The 17,083-nt window shown below is 41.6% G+C and overlaps 5 protein-coding genes across 6 annotated transcripts; 3 read left to right on the forward strand and 2 right to left on the reverse strand.

The window, feature by feature from the left end:
- The first annotated feature begins 4,046 nt into the window (after positions 1–4,046).
- Positions 4,047–5,900, forward strand: LOC129581565 (chymotrypsinogen A-like). Its single transcript, XM_055472712.1, has 4 exons — positions 4,047–4,401; positions 4,786–5,257; positions 5,432–5,514; positions 5,675–5,900. Exons 1-4 carry the CDS (start codon positions 4,124–4,126, stop codon positions 5,754–5,756), a joined length of 915 nt encoding a protein of 304 aa, XP_055328687.1. The 5' UTR covers positions 4,047–4,123; the 3' UTR covers positions 5,757–5,900.
- On the reverse strand, positions 5,898–8,973 carry LOC129581564 (uncharacterized). 2 transcript variants are annotated; one of them, XM_055472711.1, is made up of 6 exons: positions 8,686–8,973; positions 8,069–8,118; positions 7,613–7,878; positions 7,394–7,484; positions 7,092–7,311; positions 5,898–6,523 (listed from the first exon to the last, which is right to left on the reverse strand). In XM_055472711.1, the coding sequence occupies exons 1-6, from the start codon at positions 8,824–8,826 to the stop codon at positions 6,212–6,214; spliced, it is 1,080 nt and encodes a 359-aa protein (XP_055328686.1). In that variant the 5' UTR covers positions 8,827–8,973; the 3' UTR covers positions 5,898–6,211. The 2 variants fall into 2 exon arrangements, with proteins under 2 accessions (XP_055328686.1, XP_055328685.1); XM_055472710.1 differs by having other exon boundaries at positions 7,394–7,490.
- A 144-nt stretch (positions 8,974–9,117) lies between these two features.
- Positions 9,118–10,116, forward strand: LOC129581566 (39S ribosomal protein L41, mitochondrial-like). The gene has a single exon (XM_055472713.1). The coding sequence runs from the start codon at positions 9,408–9,410 to the stop codon at positions 9,972–9,974; it is 567 nt and encodes a 188-aa protein (XP_055328688.1). The 5' UTR covers positions 9,118–9,407; the 3' UTR covers positions 9,975–10,116.
- A 30-nt stretch (positions 10,117–10,146) lies between these two features.
- Positions 10,147–12,964, reverse strand: LOC129581562 (alpha-(1,3)-fucosyltransferase C-like). Its single transcript, XM_055472709.1, has 3 exons — positions 12,193–12,964; positions 11,239–11,698; positions 10,147–10,844 (listed from the first exon to the last, which is right to left on the reverse strand). Exons 1-3 carry the CDS (start codon positions 12,608–12,610, stop codon positions 10,472–10,474), a joined length of 1,251 nt encoding a protein of 416 aa, XP_055328684.1. The 5' UTR covers positions 12,611–12,964; the 3' UTR covers positions 10,147–10,471.
- A 721-nt stretch (positions 12,965–13,685) lies between these two features.
- LOC129581707 (transmembrane protease serine 9-like) lies at positions 13,686–16,922 on the forward strand. Its single transcript, XM_055472921.1, has 9 exons — positions 13,686–13,838; positions 13,934–14,026; positions 14,091–14,232; positions 14,342–14,595; positions 14,657–14,951; positions 15,155–15,961; positions 16,104–16,191; positions 16,320–16,408; positions 16,476–16,922. Exons 1-9 carry the CDS (start codon positions 13,766–13,768, stop codon positions 16,702–16,704), a joined length of 2,070 nt encoding a protein of 689 aa, XP_055328896.1. The 5' UTR covers positions 13,686–13,765; the 3' UTR covers positions 16,705–16,922.
- The last annotated feature ends 161 nt before the right edge of the window (positions 16,923–17,083 follow it).

Here is a 17,083-nt window from a genome sequence, read left to right on the forward strand (position 1 = left end):
TAGTTAGAATGTGTTCTTCCACCTAGGAATAGTATAGAAGTATCAAAACTTTTATCCACAAGTTTTACACTAAACATATTCAGCTTCAAAGTTGTACAAGTACAAGCAATACCATTATTAAGTAGACTGACTCACGTCAAATAGCCAGTATAACTATTTGTACTAAAGTAGCTAGAATTTTCGAGTTCGTTTTAAATGCCATGACGTGTGTGTGGTCATCCATGATCCTATAGTTTCGTATGATTGTGTGTTCGTACGAGTTGTTGACTATTTTAAATTAATAGTTTGTTCTCCCCTTTTGTCAGTATGGAGAAAAAGTAATTATTAACGAATGCAAGCAGTAAGTCCGGTGACCAAGGGGATACCGAATTAAGGTCTTCGTGCACAGGGCATTCGTACAAACTACAGAGTACAAGCAGGAAACAAGTTAAGCAACACCTTACCAGTCGTGCCGCGAGATGCAATAATGAGGAGAAGGAAGGGGCTATTTGGGTAATGTGTGTTTTGGAAACGCACTGCACTGGATGCCAGCGTCAGTAATTATTACCATAGATTACCAAAGAGAAATAATTTCGCTGGAATTCATAGCCATTGTTCTCTCATAAGATTAGCCATATACAGATATACAGTTACTAGTATAAGGTCTCATACGCCCTTAGGGCAAGCGGGCGGCGGTTTTTAATTTTGAGTGTATAAGGCAGCAAATGTATAAAGTACTGTCTTAAAAAACGTAAGCGCTGAAGCTGCAGAATTGGCCAGGAAATTGATATATAAGTTTAAGGGAAGTGATGGTACTTGATACTATTCTTACGTTTTACTACAAGAAAACTTTTGCGTTCGCGTACTTCCAGTCTTTCACATACTTTTACATTCTTTTATGACATTTTGTCGATTGCATACACCCCAAAAAAAGCGGTTGGTAGGCGCATCATCCAGTTGGAGAATTATAGGCCGTAAAATTTCAATAAGTTTTAAAGTAAACTGGTACATCAAAGGGCTCATTATAAAATGTAATCCACCTTTCCACCTTTTTCAAAACTAAGTACATGTAAATGCGCATGAACAATTACATTATTTTTATACACAACAACGGCGCAGCTATTTTTCAATCTTAAAATAGTTTCCAGAAATTATAAAAAAACATTTGAAAGCTTGGAAAAAATAGCGATACTGTGTTTCTTTCACTTCCGTGTGAAATCTCCTCAATCGAGTGTTGCGGTAAGTTTTTAAGCCCAAACAGTGTTCATGCTTACGTGTCACCTGCAGAATAGAAAAAAACTGCCGAATAAATTTAGGGAAAATTCAATGTTTCAAGCATCCGAAGCTGTTTTTGTAAGGGTTTATTTTTCCACTGCATTCTCAGAAAGCAAATAAATAATACAATATTAAAAATGAAATCAAAATATAATATGGATTTTCGAGAAGCAAACAAAGACTTGCGGTAACCATTAAAATTATTCGAAAGTGGTGTTCGGATTTACCGCTATTGCAACATAAAGAAAAGTAATTTAATAAATTATAATCCGTTAGGATTTTGGAATCATACCTGAAACTAAGACTGTCTCGAAAATTTTGTGCGAATTCTAAAAATTGATAGTAATTCAGATATAGAACGAAAAAAAAATAAAAAAATCAGATTTTGATTCGAAAATTGACTGTACACTTAACGAATCAGGAAAAAAAATGTCGAACTTAAGTTTAAAAATCGTGGCACGTAAATTTATTTCTCTTATAATACCTTGGAATTTAGTTATAGGTAAAACGATTTCAAAATAAATTCGGGAAAAAATTTGAACGGTGAGAGCAATAATTTGGTTTCCACTACAAAATTCATAAAATATTATATAATTATGGATTTTGAATTAGAGAATTTTATTACTTATTTTCTAATTTCTTGAATATTCTTGTATTTTAATTCCCATTAGTGTCTCGTTACATTTGAATTCTGCATTTTACAGCGGCACACGAAATGTGAGAAAATGGTTTTTCTGCATTGGATTTCAAAGGCAACTATCAGTTTCTTCGAAGATAATTATTTAAATATATATTTATCTAAGGTATTCTAACGTCCGATATTCCCCAAATGAGTGATTTGAAAAATAAGCAAATTTAGTAATTAAACATCATCGCACCTAGCTGCCGAAGTTTTTCATGATCTACTTATCCGGCTATTTATTTAGTTATTTTTTTCTCTAAATTTTTAACTGATTTAACCAATGTAAATATTTTAAAATGGAGAGCTTGTAGACTCGAAAGTTAGTTAATTTTTTGAAGGTGATTACTTAAGTTTTGAGTGCGTAGATATTTGCAATTGGTTGTTTAATTTTTCAGAGGTGATCAAGATTCCGGTATTGTAATCATATTATTTAAAATTATTTAGAATAATTCTAAATAATTTCAAATATGAATTATTTCGAATTATTTCGAATTATTTAGAATTATTTAAAACTATATTTTGGATTCAGATCTGGATCAGGTCTTACGGTTCAGTAACGGTTGGTACTCACACCTAGAGATTTTGAAACATTTTTAAAGTTCATAACATAATAGCTCTTTTGGGAAACTGGGTTTGCGACTTAGAAGTGCCCGTCGTCGTCACTGCCCAAACATTTTAGTTTGACTCATCACGTCAAACTGTGCATATGTTGCACATATCGTTGTGGCGACCTCGGGGACCCGGATTCGAGGTCTCCAAGCACTTCAGTTCGATTCAGCACGTCCAACTGTGCAATATAGTACATATCGTTGTGGCGACCTCGGGGACCCGGGTTCGAGGTCCCCAAGTACTTCAGTTCGACTTAGCGCGTCAAACTGTACAAATACAGTACATATCGTTGTGGCGACCTCGGGGACCCGGGTTCGAGGTCTTCGAGTACTTCAGTTCGACTCAGCACGTCAAACTGTACATATATGGTACATATCGTGGTGGCGACCTCGGGGACCCGGGTTCGAGGTCCCCGAGTACTTCAGTTCGACTCAGCACGTCAAACTATACATATATGGTACATATCGTGGTGGCGACCTCGGGGACCCGGGTTCGAGGTCCCCGAGTACTTCAGATCGACTCAGCACATCAAACTGTATAGGAATCACGATGAAAATCGGTGGCGACCCAAAGGTCACTCGGCGACCCAAAGGTCACTGTCACTTCCGTTTCATCGAACCCTCAACATGTCTTGAATTAGAAACGCGGGCTCGCTTCGCTCGCCCGCTTGATTACAGAACATATGACCATTACGAGCCATATTTTGCACTGTAATCACAAGGCATAAACGCAATGCATATATCACTACAAGCGATAGTAATCATCTTATAGGTGTAATTGCACGAGTACAAAACAGATCTGAATACGGCATATCAGCCATCACTATCGCTTGCAATGATATTAAAATTGTTAACTTGCTATCAGGTATTGCACATATCGTCGTTACTAATTATTCCTACTCCGGTATACATTTTTTATGTGGTATTCAGAATCAATTTCCACATGGAAAATTGGAAATAAATAGGGCAACTTAGCACCGAGTCGGTTTACGGAAGCGCAGATCAGTGTATGACAAATTTATTGATCTTCTCGAATATTCTGTGAAACGCCTGACGAATTGTGTAGTACAAGGCGTAAGCTAAAAACATTGAAAACAAATTTTACCAGATACCGTGCGGTACGGAAAGTGACGTCCTATCCAGTTAAGAACCTTTTGATATCTTCAGTCCAAGATAACGGTACTGCGAGATCTTTGAAACAGGAGATAAGATATAGGCCTAATTTTTAGGTAGAGCGGTAAATAACAAGTACTTGCCGACGTTATGGTTCCGCCTTGATCGATGTTCCACAATTCTTCTGGGAATGGTGACCTTTACCACTGCAAATGTGATACCACGATACATTGCGCATGATGTATTTGTGTCGATAGCCAAATATTTCACCGTGATAGCGGCTGCGTTATCAATTTCTTTCGATTGGCACGCATTGTTCTGGAATGAAAAACCGATAAGAAAAACCGTTAATCAAATATGGAACAATCCACCTACATCCTTTATAACCGGCTTACAAATAGCGTAAATGTAGCACTAATATCCCGCATCAACTTGCTGCCTTCCGCTCACAGAAAACCGCTCTACCATGGTTCGCTCCCTTTTCGTTGTTGCCGCCGTCCTCGTTGCCGGTTTGGCCGCCGTATCCAACGGTCAAGAGGTCACCTCGTGCGGTGTACCGGTGGTAGATCCGGTGCTGACCAGTGTCACCAAAGTGCGTGGTGGGGAAACGGCCAAGAAGGGTTCATGGCCGTGGCAAGTGCGCCTGGGAATGCGCGACTTCCTGGGAAGGACACAGTTCTTCTGCGGCGGAAGCATCATCGACAAAGACCACATCCTGACCGCAAGCCATTGCTTTGCTCAAGGGTAAGAACTGACAATTCCCCAAAAATAATTTTATTTTGCAGAATGTATGAATTATATATAATTCCGGTGTCATACTCAGCACTCACATATTTCCCATGTACAGTCTGTATATTTCTTTCACCGGCTTTGAATCATATAATTAAGGAATTTTTTAAAAAACGTTGCCGATTACGGGTTCTTGTAAAACAGGCACTCAATCGTGCCTAGTAGTTATTCTATAGGGCTATCAACGGAAATCTTGTACCGGTACTTCTAATAAACCGAAGTTGTAAACCCTGGATAATTCTCATGAATAATTATATAATATTATTGTTGCTTATTATAATTGCGCTTTCAAATCCTTAGCACTTTGTTCTTTTCATTAATGTTTGTAAATTTTTGCAGTACTCCGTTCGGTGCGACCTTTTTCGTTCGGGTTGGTGACCACCAAGACAACACTGTGGAAGTTGGCCAGAAAGACTATAACATCAAGACCATCCGCAAACATGCCCAGTTCGGTATGACCGCCACCGGTGTCAGCAACGACATTGCCCTGCTGAAACTGTCCAGCTCCATTGCCTTCTCCGACAGCGTGTCGCCGGTGTGCCTGCCGGAAAAGAATTCAGACACTCTGCCTGGCCGCACCTGTGTGGTGACCGGGTGGGGCAGCACCGTCAACCAGTCCACGGGGATCTTCCGGGCGCCGGCCCAGCCCATCCTTCGACCCAGCACGGTCTTGAAACAAGCCAAAATGTCTATTCTGGATCGTGACACCTGCAAGCAGGCCTGGAGACCGATTGTCATTCGGGATTACATGACCTGCACCTATGATGATGCCGATGAATGGGTGGCCAACGTTCATGGTGAACCGTGCCAGGTATGCTTATATACAAAGCGCTTATGATTAGCAGGATGCTTTTTAAGCAATATTCCATCATTTAGTAATTCTTGCATATGTTGTAATAGTAGAGCAGGAACTTTTGCAAAGTTAATTTATTATTATTACGATTCAAAAATTTAGATGTTTTATAAATATCTTTATCGGTTATAGGGTGACAGTGGTGGCCCTATGGCTTGCAAAGTGGACGGAAGCTCTACTTGGAATGTCGAAGGTGTCGTCAGTTTTGGCGCTGGGTAAGAGACGCTAAACAGTTTCAATTTTTAATTATATATAGATATACAGTATGTACCTAACGATAAGCTACCAAAGCTGTTTGTGAATTGTGATATATAGCGAATTATACCGTTATTGCTGGAGACAACTACTGTATAGCGGCGGTTTTTTTGTTGACAGGTGCGGTCAGCGAGGCCCGGCTGTTTTTACCAGAGTAGCCAGCTTCATCGACTGGATCGACCAGCAAAAACTGACCCTTTAAAGCATTTTCTCCAATTCTTACACCGGTTTATGGCTGCCGGGACTTTGTACAAGAATTTGTATCACAAAATTACCATCAATGGCCGTTCAAATAACGGTGGTCACTGTACGCTCATTAAAACAATAAAATCTCATTCAGTTTGAACTTTATTCCGTTCGAAATAATCTATTCGTTTCCGCTAATCGAAAACCATAATTCCATATAACAAAGCGCATTCCACGTTTACTCAAGAATCAGACAGAAGATAAATAATTGTTCTACAATCAACAATCAACAATCGACACGCAAAAACCTGCAGAACGTATAAAGCAGTTGTACAATACACAGCAAGTACTGCATAATCAATAGTGTGCAGTGCGTTCATATAAAAACGAACCCCGAAAAAAAGTTATTGGTCATTCATTGTGCAGTTTTGTTATCATTATTTTTATATTAAAAAGGAACTCCTAAGAATACTATCGATCGTCCAGTTTGGTGATCTTCTCGATTTCCTTGCCACATCCGAATACGGGACAATTTTGCATTTGGCTAGCACAGTGCAAGCACACGTTGACATGGCCACACCAGAGTATAATGCAGTCCACTTGTGCGGTTTTACATGTTATGCATCTATCGGTAAAGTGATTGGCATTGCCCAGCGTTTCCATGACGTCGTTTCCGGTGGCCGACCCTACGGATTCCGCTGGCGTTACGATAGACGCTTGGGTTTGAGGTTTATTGGGCGACTTTGGTTTTTTCGCAGCTGCGTTTCCAAGGACTTGGTTAATCTAACAAAGCAAAACAGAATTAAACCGTTAGCACGACAACGTCCAAAGCACTTATAATCAGCTGATATAAAAACACCGTATGTCTCAACATAAACCAATTATTAATATGCGAAATTTTGCACAGCCACACGTCAAATCGCAAGCAGACATATCAAAACCTGCAAACAGACCCAAAAATGAAATTGCAAGCAACAAGGTTAGTCAGGAAAGCGCATTCGATTTTTGCGGGAACTGCATGACCAAAGCGTAGCAGTATTACTTGATAAACGTAGACTGGTTTAGTTTTCTATAAAAGAGCATAAAACCTCTGAAATGGATGTTATCAAGTAAAGCATTCACATATAACCGTCCAGATGAATGAACAACTTCTTTTCTACATCTGTTCCAGTGTCCTCTATACCAGAAACTTGTTACAACACTGCAAGGATGTCCCACATGCCAATATACGTACACGTGATGACATTTCGGCAATAATATGCCATATCATTTAAAAGGTACTGTAATTACATTATTTTTCAGTAATGATAGTTTTGTTTACAAAAGACTAGCGTAGTACGTTCAAAGTTACCTGAAACGGTGTCACTCGAAGATTGTGGCCGTGCACGAAGAACGTCTTATTCACAACGTACAGCGCTGCTTCCTTTGCGGCGAATTGAATGGTTCCAACCTTTTTCGTGCTATTGGCTCGAGAAAAAATGGATACGTTCACCACCAATCCATATAGCATAAAAAAGGAACGCAGATGCTCTTCTGTTATGGTCGCAGGAATTTCCGGAAAATAAGCTTTGCTATAACAAACAAACAAGATGTTCTAATGTAAGCCATTTAGTCACAGACGCTGACTGTATTTAAAAAATCTGCATCACATACAATTCCCAGTCGGCCTTCTTATGCGTAGCTTTATGAATTACGGGCTGCTTCGCAACTTTCGCCTGGAAGACTTTCGATTTATGGCCTGGCGCTGTTACTACAAAGCAATTAGCAATTCAAGAACAAAACGCCGAGTGAGACGAATAATCCCAGTTAATTAACGTATGAACACCTATCATGTACAATGGCTCCAATTTGAGCGCATTTATTTTGCCTAACCTTGTGCAAACTGTTGTGCACGCAGTTGCTTTTTGGACAACACAGGCGCCGGTGCGTTTTGCGGTTTCGGGGCTTTCGGCGGAGATATTTTTGGCGGTGGAGGCGGTGTCGGAGAGGCTGTCTTTTGGGGTTTCGGCACTGGCGCCGGAATGGATTTAATACTGCTAGCTGCATCTCCAGCTCCTCCGTTCAGTGTTATTTTCGTTGCGAAATCGGCACACAACCTCGCAGTGGTCGGCAACTGTGTTGCTGAAAGGGTGTCCTGTCTGCAATTAAGATTAAAAAACCAGTGAATATGCAATATAAATAACGTTCATCGTGTTACGCTGCATAAATAACTCAAATGTACGGTAACCCAAATAGTCGATAAAGGAGCATAAACGTATCGTTCACTTTATCTTACCACACCTGTAACTGCACGATTTGTAGCTCGTAAACACTGATTTCAAAACATACCGCTTTTGTAAATTTAACAGGCATCCATTCAGCATCTCAGACGACTGAGTCTGTAAAAAACGAAAATAAAATTGAAAAAAATAATATTCTGTTTCGATGCTAAAGGACCATACGCGTGTGCGGCTTACCTGCACTGGCTGCACATGCAAAAAAACAGCCTTTTTTATAACACACAATTCAACCACGCAGCAACGCCCAAGGGGCAAAGACAGGGGAGGGGGCAAGGAGAAAAACGCAAGCATTTATCGAAGTTAAAGACTGTTGAATGTTAATTTGCTGCAGACGGTTCATTTGTTAATTTAATTTGTTAAATGTTAATGCAAGTCCTCATGCAACTAAAGTAGCACGTATCGAACAACTAGACTGTATCTGGATGCTGCGGACTTTTTGCTGTTCAGAGTAACTTCTGCACGGCCAAGAGTACCCAGCGTCCAGTTCGGCAGATCGCAGCTCTATGCGTTTTCTCATTCTGCGATGCTGTCGGAGTGATTACTTTTGCAAGTCGAAAAAGTGCAACGCATGCTCACCATGCAAACTCGAGGAGACCAAAAACGACTGCCAGTTACACTCTGCTCAGTAGTATATCCTGCTTTTACGATACATTATACAAAACTTACGATAATTTTTCGAACTTGTTCAATCTCCGGAAGACTGGCATCAGTAATGATGTCGTGCAGCGCGGATTCAAACTCAAATTTCAAGCAGACCACCTGCGCGATTCTCTCCGAAATTCCGCGCTGGTTTCCTGTGGTAGCCATATTGGCATCAGAGTTCCACGTACGCGCAGAAGGCAACACAAAAATCCGCCAGAAATACTCTGAAAAGCATCAGCAAACCTGGTATCTGAAGACTGAAAACTCGAAAACAAAAAGCTCTGAAAAAATTCCAAATACTGTATTTTGTTACTGCAGTCGTCGCTTGTGAGCCAAAATTCAACACATCAGAACTGCAATCGAGCCACTACTGTCGCTCTCACAAACGGAACCCTGGGGCGGTAGACACACTCACACAACACATGTCTTTGAGTCTTTCTAAACCATCTAAAAGTTTTATCTTTTTGCGGATACGTAAAATCATGGCGAATTCCCTTTTAGAAAGTTGCTTTCCTATGTTGTGATTGTTCTCTTTTCTTTTTGTTGCTGTGCGTTCTCGGTAATTGTTTGGCCTCACTCTTTTCGTCTACATCGTTTTTGGTATTGGCAGCGAGTTAACAGCTGTCCAGGTCTTTGGGTCTTTGTCTAGGACTCTAGTTCTATAAATTCTATAATCTTATTGAACGGGAGCCGGAATTCGACTGCGGATTGGTGCCGGACTGGTAAAGTTTGGAAGGTTGGGAATCATGAATTGCATGCGCATTACCGCCATCAAGGCATCGCCTTCCTTGTCGCACTGTGCAAAAGCTACATCTTCTGGTGCAAGATGCTTGAGCACCACTTGCCCTGCGCAGAGCCGTAACAATCCCCGTTCTCGTCCCATCACTGTTCTGGATTTACCTAAGCATCTACAGAAATTATTTAAAGGCGTTCCGGAGTACGAGTATCCCTTTGGGTTGTACGGTTATGATGTGCGACCGACGGGCGTACTTGATGCCAGCACGGGCAAGTTTCGTGAGATTCCCGAAATGATTCCCGAGTTGGTTATTCCGGATTTAACGGATTTTCCGCTGAAAGCGTACGTTTCCTACCGAGCACAGGATACGGTGGAACCGGAGCATTCGGCGCGGGATCTGTACGATGCCATCTACGGGGTGAAATTGGCCAAAGACTTCGGGGAGGGCAAAATAGAAGATCTTGTTTCGGAAACGATGGAGCGAGCTGAATTGGGTTTACTTAGGAAACACACATATGATTTGGAGCCACCTCGAATGTTGGATACATCTGTCGTTCCCGTTACAGAAAAAATATAATCGGGAAGCTGTTTCGATATTTCTTTATTGATTTTGCATGTTTTATTGGAGCAACCACTGCTCTGCTGTATATCATGATGTACTCATGGTTGTTTTATTTTGAAATAAAAAGTTAAAAGAATGAAAACGTTTGTTGCACCGACGTGTACAAACAGTGTTGACAGCCTGACAAGTGACAGCTAAGTGCACTCACAACAGGAAGCTCGGAATCGTTATCTTGATACGACTAATTTTATAGTAACCTTCCGCTTCTTAATTACTGAACATTGCTGCTGTTGCAATATGCAACCACCATAGATGAGCAAAACATTTTTGGCATGAAGATGATAATCAGCAGAAGAAACAGGTAAAATTTAAAAACAAAGAAGCAGTTTGCATTAACGAAAGTAAAACCGCTATAAACTTTTCCACCAAGGAACTTTTCACCGGAAACAGCTCATCGTCAATTCAGTTTGACGCGCACTCCGCTGTGTTATCATGACTATTTTACACACTCATCACCACTTTCCTTCTCGACAGTGTCCGCCTTCCATATACCACTGTTTAGCGTTAGGATACTCTTTGGCTTCAAATGCCGGGTCATGCAGTTTCTCGCATAACTCACACCAACCACTATTGGCGGCAGAATAACGTCCATGGGAAGATACCAGAACAGGATCGAAACGCCATTTCATGTACTCGTTATAGGCTGTGTCATTATTGTTCAGGTACTGCAGATAGTCCGCTAGCGCCTTCACGGAAGGGAAGTCATCAACATGGATGTACGAATTAGGTGGGTAAATTGTCATGTTGCCTCCTCCTAGCGCAACTGGGACGACGTAATTGGATAGGGCGTTGGTGAACTTCTCCGTTACATAATCCTGGCATATGCTGCAATTAATAGAGGAACGAAAACTAATTTGTGATATCATGCGCTTACCCGAATACTTAATGAAGTTATCAATTTAATGCTCGTGAAACTGAAAAAATCAAACATGTGCCACAGTGTCACACACAATTTGACACAAATGTTACAAATGCGTATTTTACAATTGTACATCACTAACGTTTTGCTACACACTTGTGAGCAAGTTCAAGCATTTAACATTATACTCGTAATTCCTAAAAACACTTTCCAAAAGCCTTTCGTAAAGCAGTTTCAACGTAGTCTTGACAAGAAATCGTTTAATACGATAGGGGATTATAAAGAAAACAAAAATGCAAAACAAACATGCAGCTCTTATGCTGTAACCAACACCCAGTCGCAATGTAATGTCAAACGCACCTGTTTTCAAAAGCAAGGTAAAATTTGTATTCCTTCTTCAGCAGTTGATTGCATGCCTGCTCATCGTTGCGCGAGCACTTTAATGATCCACATTTTCCATACACATCCACATTCACATACTTTTGCAGTTGCTTGACGTAGTTTTCTCGCTTACTGTGCGTATGGCAATTACTAACATACCAAGCTACCAATTTATTTTTCCCTTCGGCAAAATTTTTTGGTGCCTGCTCCAGTGGAGCACTGTACATGTAATGTCCCAGGATATCAGAGTTCAGTCGGTATGTGTGTGTCATGTCGAAAAATCCCAGTGGAGTATCCGGGACACGGTTGTTTGGCAAGTTGGCTGGAGATTCGCCAATCAGGAAAACGTAATGTTGCTTGGACCCACGAGGTCCAGGAAGAGCTTTCGGATCAACGTCCAAAGCGTGGAATATCACAGCATCAGCCTTATTGAGATTTCCTGCAAGTTCAAACAAATACCATTACTTGCCAGTTCCCTGCTTATATCGACCGGAACATTCCTGAGCTTCCACATAATTCAATCAATACTAATTCAAATACAAATCATTGTCTCAAATATGTACATCGTAAAACAAAAATTTAAAACCAAATGAAAGCAAACATATCACGCCAGAGACTATAGCTTGTACGTAGAAAACTGTACGATAATGGAGTTTGAGCGTCGCATTGCGAAATGTTTTGCTACATACAAAACTTCAAAGCAGAACAAACTGTCGCGAGTGTCACCAGCCATAAAAACAAAGCTGTTTAAAGTAAAACTGATTTTATCGTGCCATAAAAACAAAACAGATCTTAAAAATTTCATAAAATTCATGAAGCCTAAAGGCTTCAGTCAAAAATCAGTCAAAAATTTATTAATCTACTGCAATTACGAGAATTATTCGTCAATGCCTTTTAATAAATTATAACTCTCAGTAAAAAATTAGCGCACACCTTTATCATTTGTAGCAGTACACTGTTTGACAGGGCATCCGTCAAACAACTTGGATCCCATCGTCCCCCTGGAATCCGGAACACCAAAAAACTGCGTCCAAAACAACACTGTCTTTATGGCATCTGGATCAACGGGGAAGAGATTACTGGCTTGCGCCGCACTTTGTTTGCGACTGTTAATCTGCTGCTGAATATCCAGTACAAGAGGATCCACAGTACCTCCGGATATGAAAGTAGTAATGATTTTCCCCTGATCAAACCGGGAAGGGATATCCAGGAAATATATTAATGCAGCACACAGACAGATGGCTAATATTGTCCATCGCGTGAGGAACCGCGAACCCATCTTTCGCCGTGTGACAATGCTGGCATTATTGTTATGCTGCAGCGGTGCCATTGGAAGAACTTCAACAGTCATGATGATGATGGCCCGTCAAAACGTTCGGTAGCTTGGAAAACGGCGCTGCCAATCAGCGGAGCCGCATGTTGATAACCAGTCAGCTGTTATCGGTGATATTAGCACTTCGCACCACATTAGATACGCATCAAACGTAGTGATAGCCGCGGGGAACACTTAACAGTACAGAAATACGAAGTAAACACTGTAAATGAAGAAGCTACGCCATCGCAGTGAGACACTTTCTGAACTTTCAGTTTTTCTGGAATGCTTCAGTGGATATGTACGTATTCACAAGCTGTAGTTTTAAACGTTTGGAGTTTTGCAATCCTCTAAACTTCAAGAATCTTTTGCAGGTATAAAGAAATGACAAAATCTGACTTTGAACAGCGCAGCAAAAAAACCAAGGCAAGCTTACGGTGCTGCTGACTGCCTGCTGCGGGCGAAAGACCAGAGTGTACTACTGTAATCAAAAGTTTAGCGATTTTCCGTTTTCGATACTTCGTATTTCTTCCTTGCTTGTGAACCCTTCTAGAAACAATTTGAGGCGTCACTCCTGGAAGCGTCAAATGTAAACCATTCTTCAAAAATACGGATTTTAGTTTGAGTAAATTCGTTAATTTGACAAATGCCACCAACACGTACAACTCCAGTGAATTTTTGTGCTGTTCCAGTTTTTGTGCTGTGCTGCTTTTTGCGTTTTCCACATAAACTGTCGGCACAGCGGCCATGAACATCGAATTTGTACGACGTACGATCAACTGGTACTTTAATCTGGTTGCTTTGAGGCTGACCTGAAGAACTCACCTGAAGAACTCGTTATTATACAATTAATAGTACTCTAAGGTATTCGTACAATAAAATTAAATACCATTGCAACGAACACTGAAATTTCGCGCGCCGATACTTCGAATTTTAGTATGAAAATGCAGTTGATGCAAATTGGGAAATGTTCACTGCCCTCAGTGACCTGTTTGTCAGCATTTCGTGCCGCACCCGACGAGATAATCCAGCTGGCGCGGCACTTTTACACTACAGGCAAGCAGTCCTTCGAATGCAAGCATGGCTTTTTGTTTATCCTCCTGTGTGGCAGTAAGGAAAGATCTGTGCGGTCATCCAGACTCCTCCTAATACGTACATCACTTGCTGCACAAGATTTATAAGCCAGGGAATTCAATGCCCCGCTGCGTCATGTGGCCGTACGGAAATCTTCTCTTCGTTGTGGCATTCGTTTATCTAGCTATTACCGGTACTAGCAAGCCTGCAATCAATCGAAATCCGCCAACTGGTGTAATTTTTATTTTATGGACGATTGTGTTATATGTAGATTTATTCGTTTTGCAGTTTTCGGTCAATCCACCGAACTTCCGGTGACCCATCCTAACTGTGGCAAACAAGCCATTGCTCCGTCGGTACTTTCGGATAGCCGCATTCTTGGTAAAATTACATTTTTAAACATTTTGTGTTAATTAACATTGACGTAATTATTAATCTGATTTAGGAGGTGATGATGCTGTGCCTGGTAGTTGGCCGTGGCAGGTGAGAATTGGAGAAAGAGTGACCGGCGGTGTTTCATTTTTCTGTGGAGGAGCTATTTACAATAAACAGTTTATTCTGACTGCTGGACACTGCTTCCCTGGGAGGTTGGTTAATACACTGGCTACACTGCTGCATGTTCCTTATGAGTTATGAGCGATTGCGGTATTGCTCCAAATGAAAATCCTTTTTATCGCAATTTTTGTAAATTTGCAGTAGCCCATCATATCCGAAAAAGTATGTCGTACGTGTGGGAGAGCACAACATGTCGGTGTTTGAATCTTTCGAAAGAGACTACGGTGTGCAGCAAATCTATCGTCATCCGAATTATACATATCGCGGTGCGCCCGCCAATGACCTGGCGCTGGTGCGCCTGACGTATCCGTTGGTGTTCAACGAGAGAATCTCCAGTGTCTGCCTTCCGACGCCCATGAATGATCCAGAGCCAGGAGAGGAATGTGTTGTAACAGGTTAAATTTAAAATTGCTTACGCGTAAGTCATTCAAATTTTTGCTTTGGAATACATTTAAGGATGGGGACGATTTTTGGATCAATATTCGTATTCTACATCTGCGCCCTCTACAACCACGGAAACAACTGTAAAGACCACAGCGGATGATGGTTTTGATCCCGAGGATGATCCCACTCCACCTTCGGCAGCGGCAAACAACGGTGCCGCTGGTGCAAATGAAATCCAGAATCCTAACTTGCAAGCCTCGCTTTCGAATCAGCATTCTGTTATCACTCCGACAACAATGACTACTACAAGAAGCACGACCGCCTCTCCGACTACCACCACTGTAAAGACAAGCACAACAACAACCAGGTGACCACTGTTGGCACACTAACTGTAGATGCAGTGCATGGAAAGTCAATGCAACAATGGTTTCATTGATGTAGTAGGTGAAATATACTTAAACTTTGCTAATTCAGGCTTGCAGTCATGGAATTTCATTCTTACTAGTACTGACCATGAGTAAATTTTAAAACTGACGCGCTAATGCTAATGAGGTTTTGCTTTAATTTAAGCACTTTGCCAACCTCGCCGCCAAAGACAACTACCACTACGACCGCCATAAAAACAACTCCTACAACGTCCAAACCACCAACTACCCATCCGACAACCAAGCCAGCCGGTGGGGTCCGCGATATAATGACGACCACAATCTCTACAAAACCGTCCACCACTTCCACAGCTGCGGTGACCTCTACCATATCCGTGACCCCACCCGCTTCTACAACCACTGCCACTCTTCCCACGACAACTCCGACGACTACAACAACCTCAACTGCAACGACAACAACTACTACCACCACGCGGTCCACGCCCACCACTACCACCACCACGCCCACGACGACAACAACTGCAACTACGACTTCTACGACCACAGCCTCCACGAGTACTACAACGGAAACCACTAGCACACCGACAACGCAAACGGCAACAAACGCAGCGGAATCCGCCTCGCAGACCCAAACGGCAGCGCCGGCAAAAGACGAACCAGCAACTACGGAAACCACAATAACTACTACAACGCACACGAGTACTACGAAACGAACGACGAGAAGGGCACCGTCGTTAAGCGATTTGCTATTGCCGTTCCTTGAGGCGGTAATAACGTCGGATCTGGATGAAAAGGAAGTTTACTCCGTGGTTACGTCACCCTCAGCAGAGCATTCGGTAAAACCCGTGAAACCGGCGCATCATGTTGTACCACATGGACACCGCATGGTTGTCAATCCCCGGCAAGCCGCTACCGTGCCACCGTACCAGTATAGCTCGGTTAATGTCCACAGTGAAGCGTTGAAACAGGGTTTGGTCAACATTTTCGACCGGTGAGCGACAAATATGGTTACATATAAGTTTCGAAATGACAAGCAGAGAGAATTTGCGATATTAAAATTTATGTTGGAAAATATCAAAGTTGTGCCGACTGAGCCAGACAGTGTTTTTTTCCTATAATGGTTGCTATTGCAGAACAAACTGTTCGGTGTACTGGAAAAGCCTAATCCGGGAAACGATGCTATGCAGTATGCCTCCTGCTGCGGATATAGAGCCTTGCAAAGTAAAGGAATCACATTTCAGTTTAAATTTGAATTCCGTTAGTTTTGTTCGAAATAATTTAATAACCGTACTAAACAACTTTTTTTTGCCAAAACTATCATGTAGTATAATTTACTTTGTGTTTCGTAGGGTGACAGCGGTGGCCCGTTGGTATGTCGAAGGGGAGATGGATCGGAAAGGGTCTGGTCAGTTGAAGGCATTGTCAGTTTTGGAGCGGGGTAAGAATTGAATACGTATTAAATAAATATCATTTTTTTTCGGATAACTGCTTTGTTTTGCATACAGGTGTGGAGCTAAAAGACCATCGGTGTACACTCGAGTATCCAACTACGTTCACTGGATAGAGCGGGTCACAAGAAGTGCTGCAAAACCTCAATATTCGCTCAACAATCTCTTGAGCGACCTGTTTGGCTACTCCAAAGCAGCTATACACGACGCACCGGAACCAATCCGGGAACCAAATACCATTCAGCCAGATCTTTTGCTAACGAACTCGACAATGCGCCGACGTTGAAGGGAGCTTTTTAATCTGTGATGTTTTGACTAAGTGATTTGCACTAAAATGGGGCAGTGTGTGTTGGTCACCGGTCAGGGTGTGGCGGTCACCGAATGTTGTTGGTCCAGATTTTGGGTTTGATTTGCCTTATGTGAAATGTGTGGTAAATATAATGTTGCTGATGGTTTAAATATAATTAGGCCATATTTCTGACGCATGACTGGACACTGGACAGTGGGCATATGGATGTTTTGTTAATTGAATTTTTGTTTCTGAACACACGAAATATGTCTACTAGCAGTCTAGCAGTACAAGCAGCATTTGTTCGTAGCTAAAAATTTTTCACGATTTTTAATCTCAAAATTTTCAGTAACTTTTGCCAAAAGTTTTGCCGTCT

Source organism: Paramacrobiotus metropolitanus, unplaced genomic scaffold, assembly GCF_019649055.1.
Source record: "Paramacrobiotus metropolitanus isolate TYO unplaced genomic scaffold, Prichtersi_v1.0 Parri_scaffold0000006, whole genome shotgun sequence".
NCBI classification, from domain to species: Eukaryota; Metazoa; Tardigrada; class Eutardigrada; order Parachela; family Macrobiotidae; genus Paramacrobiotus; species Paramacrobiotus metropolitanus.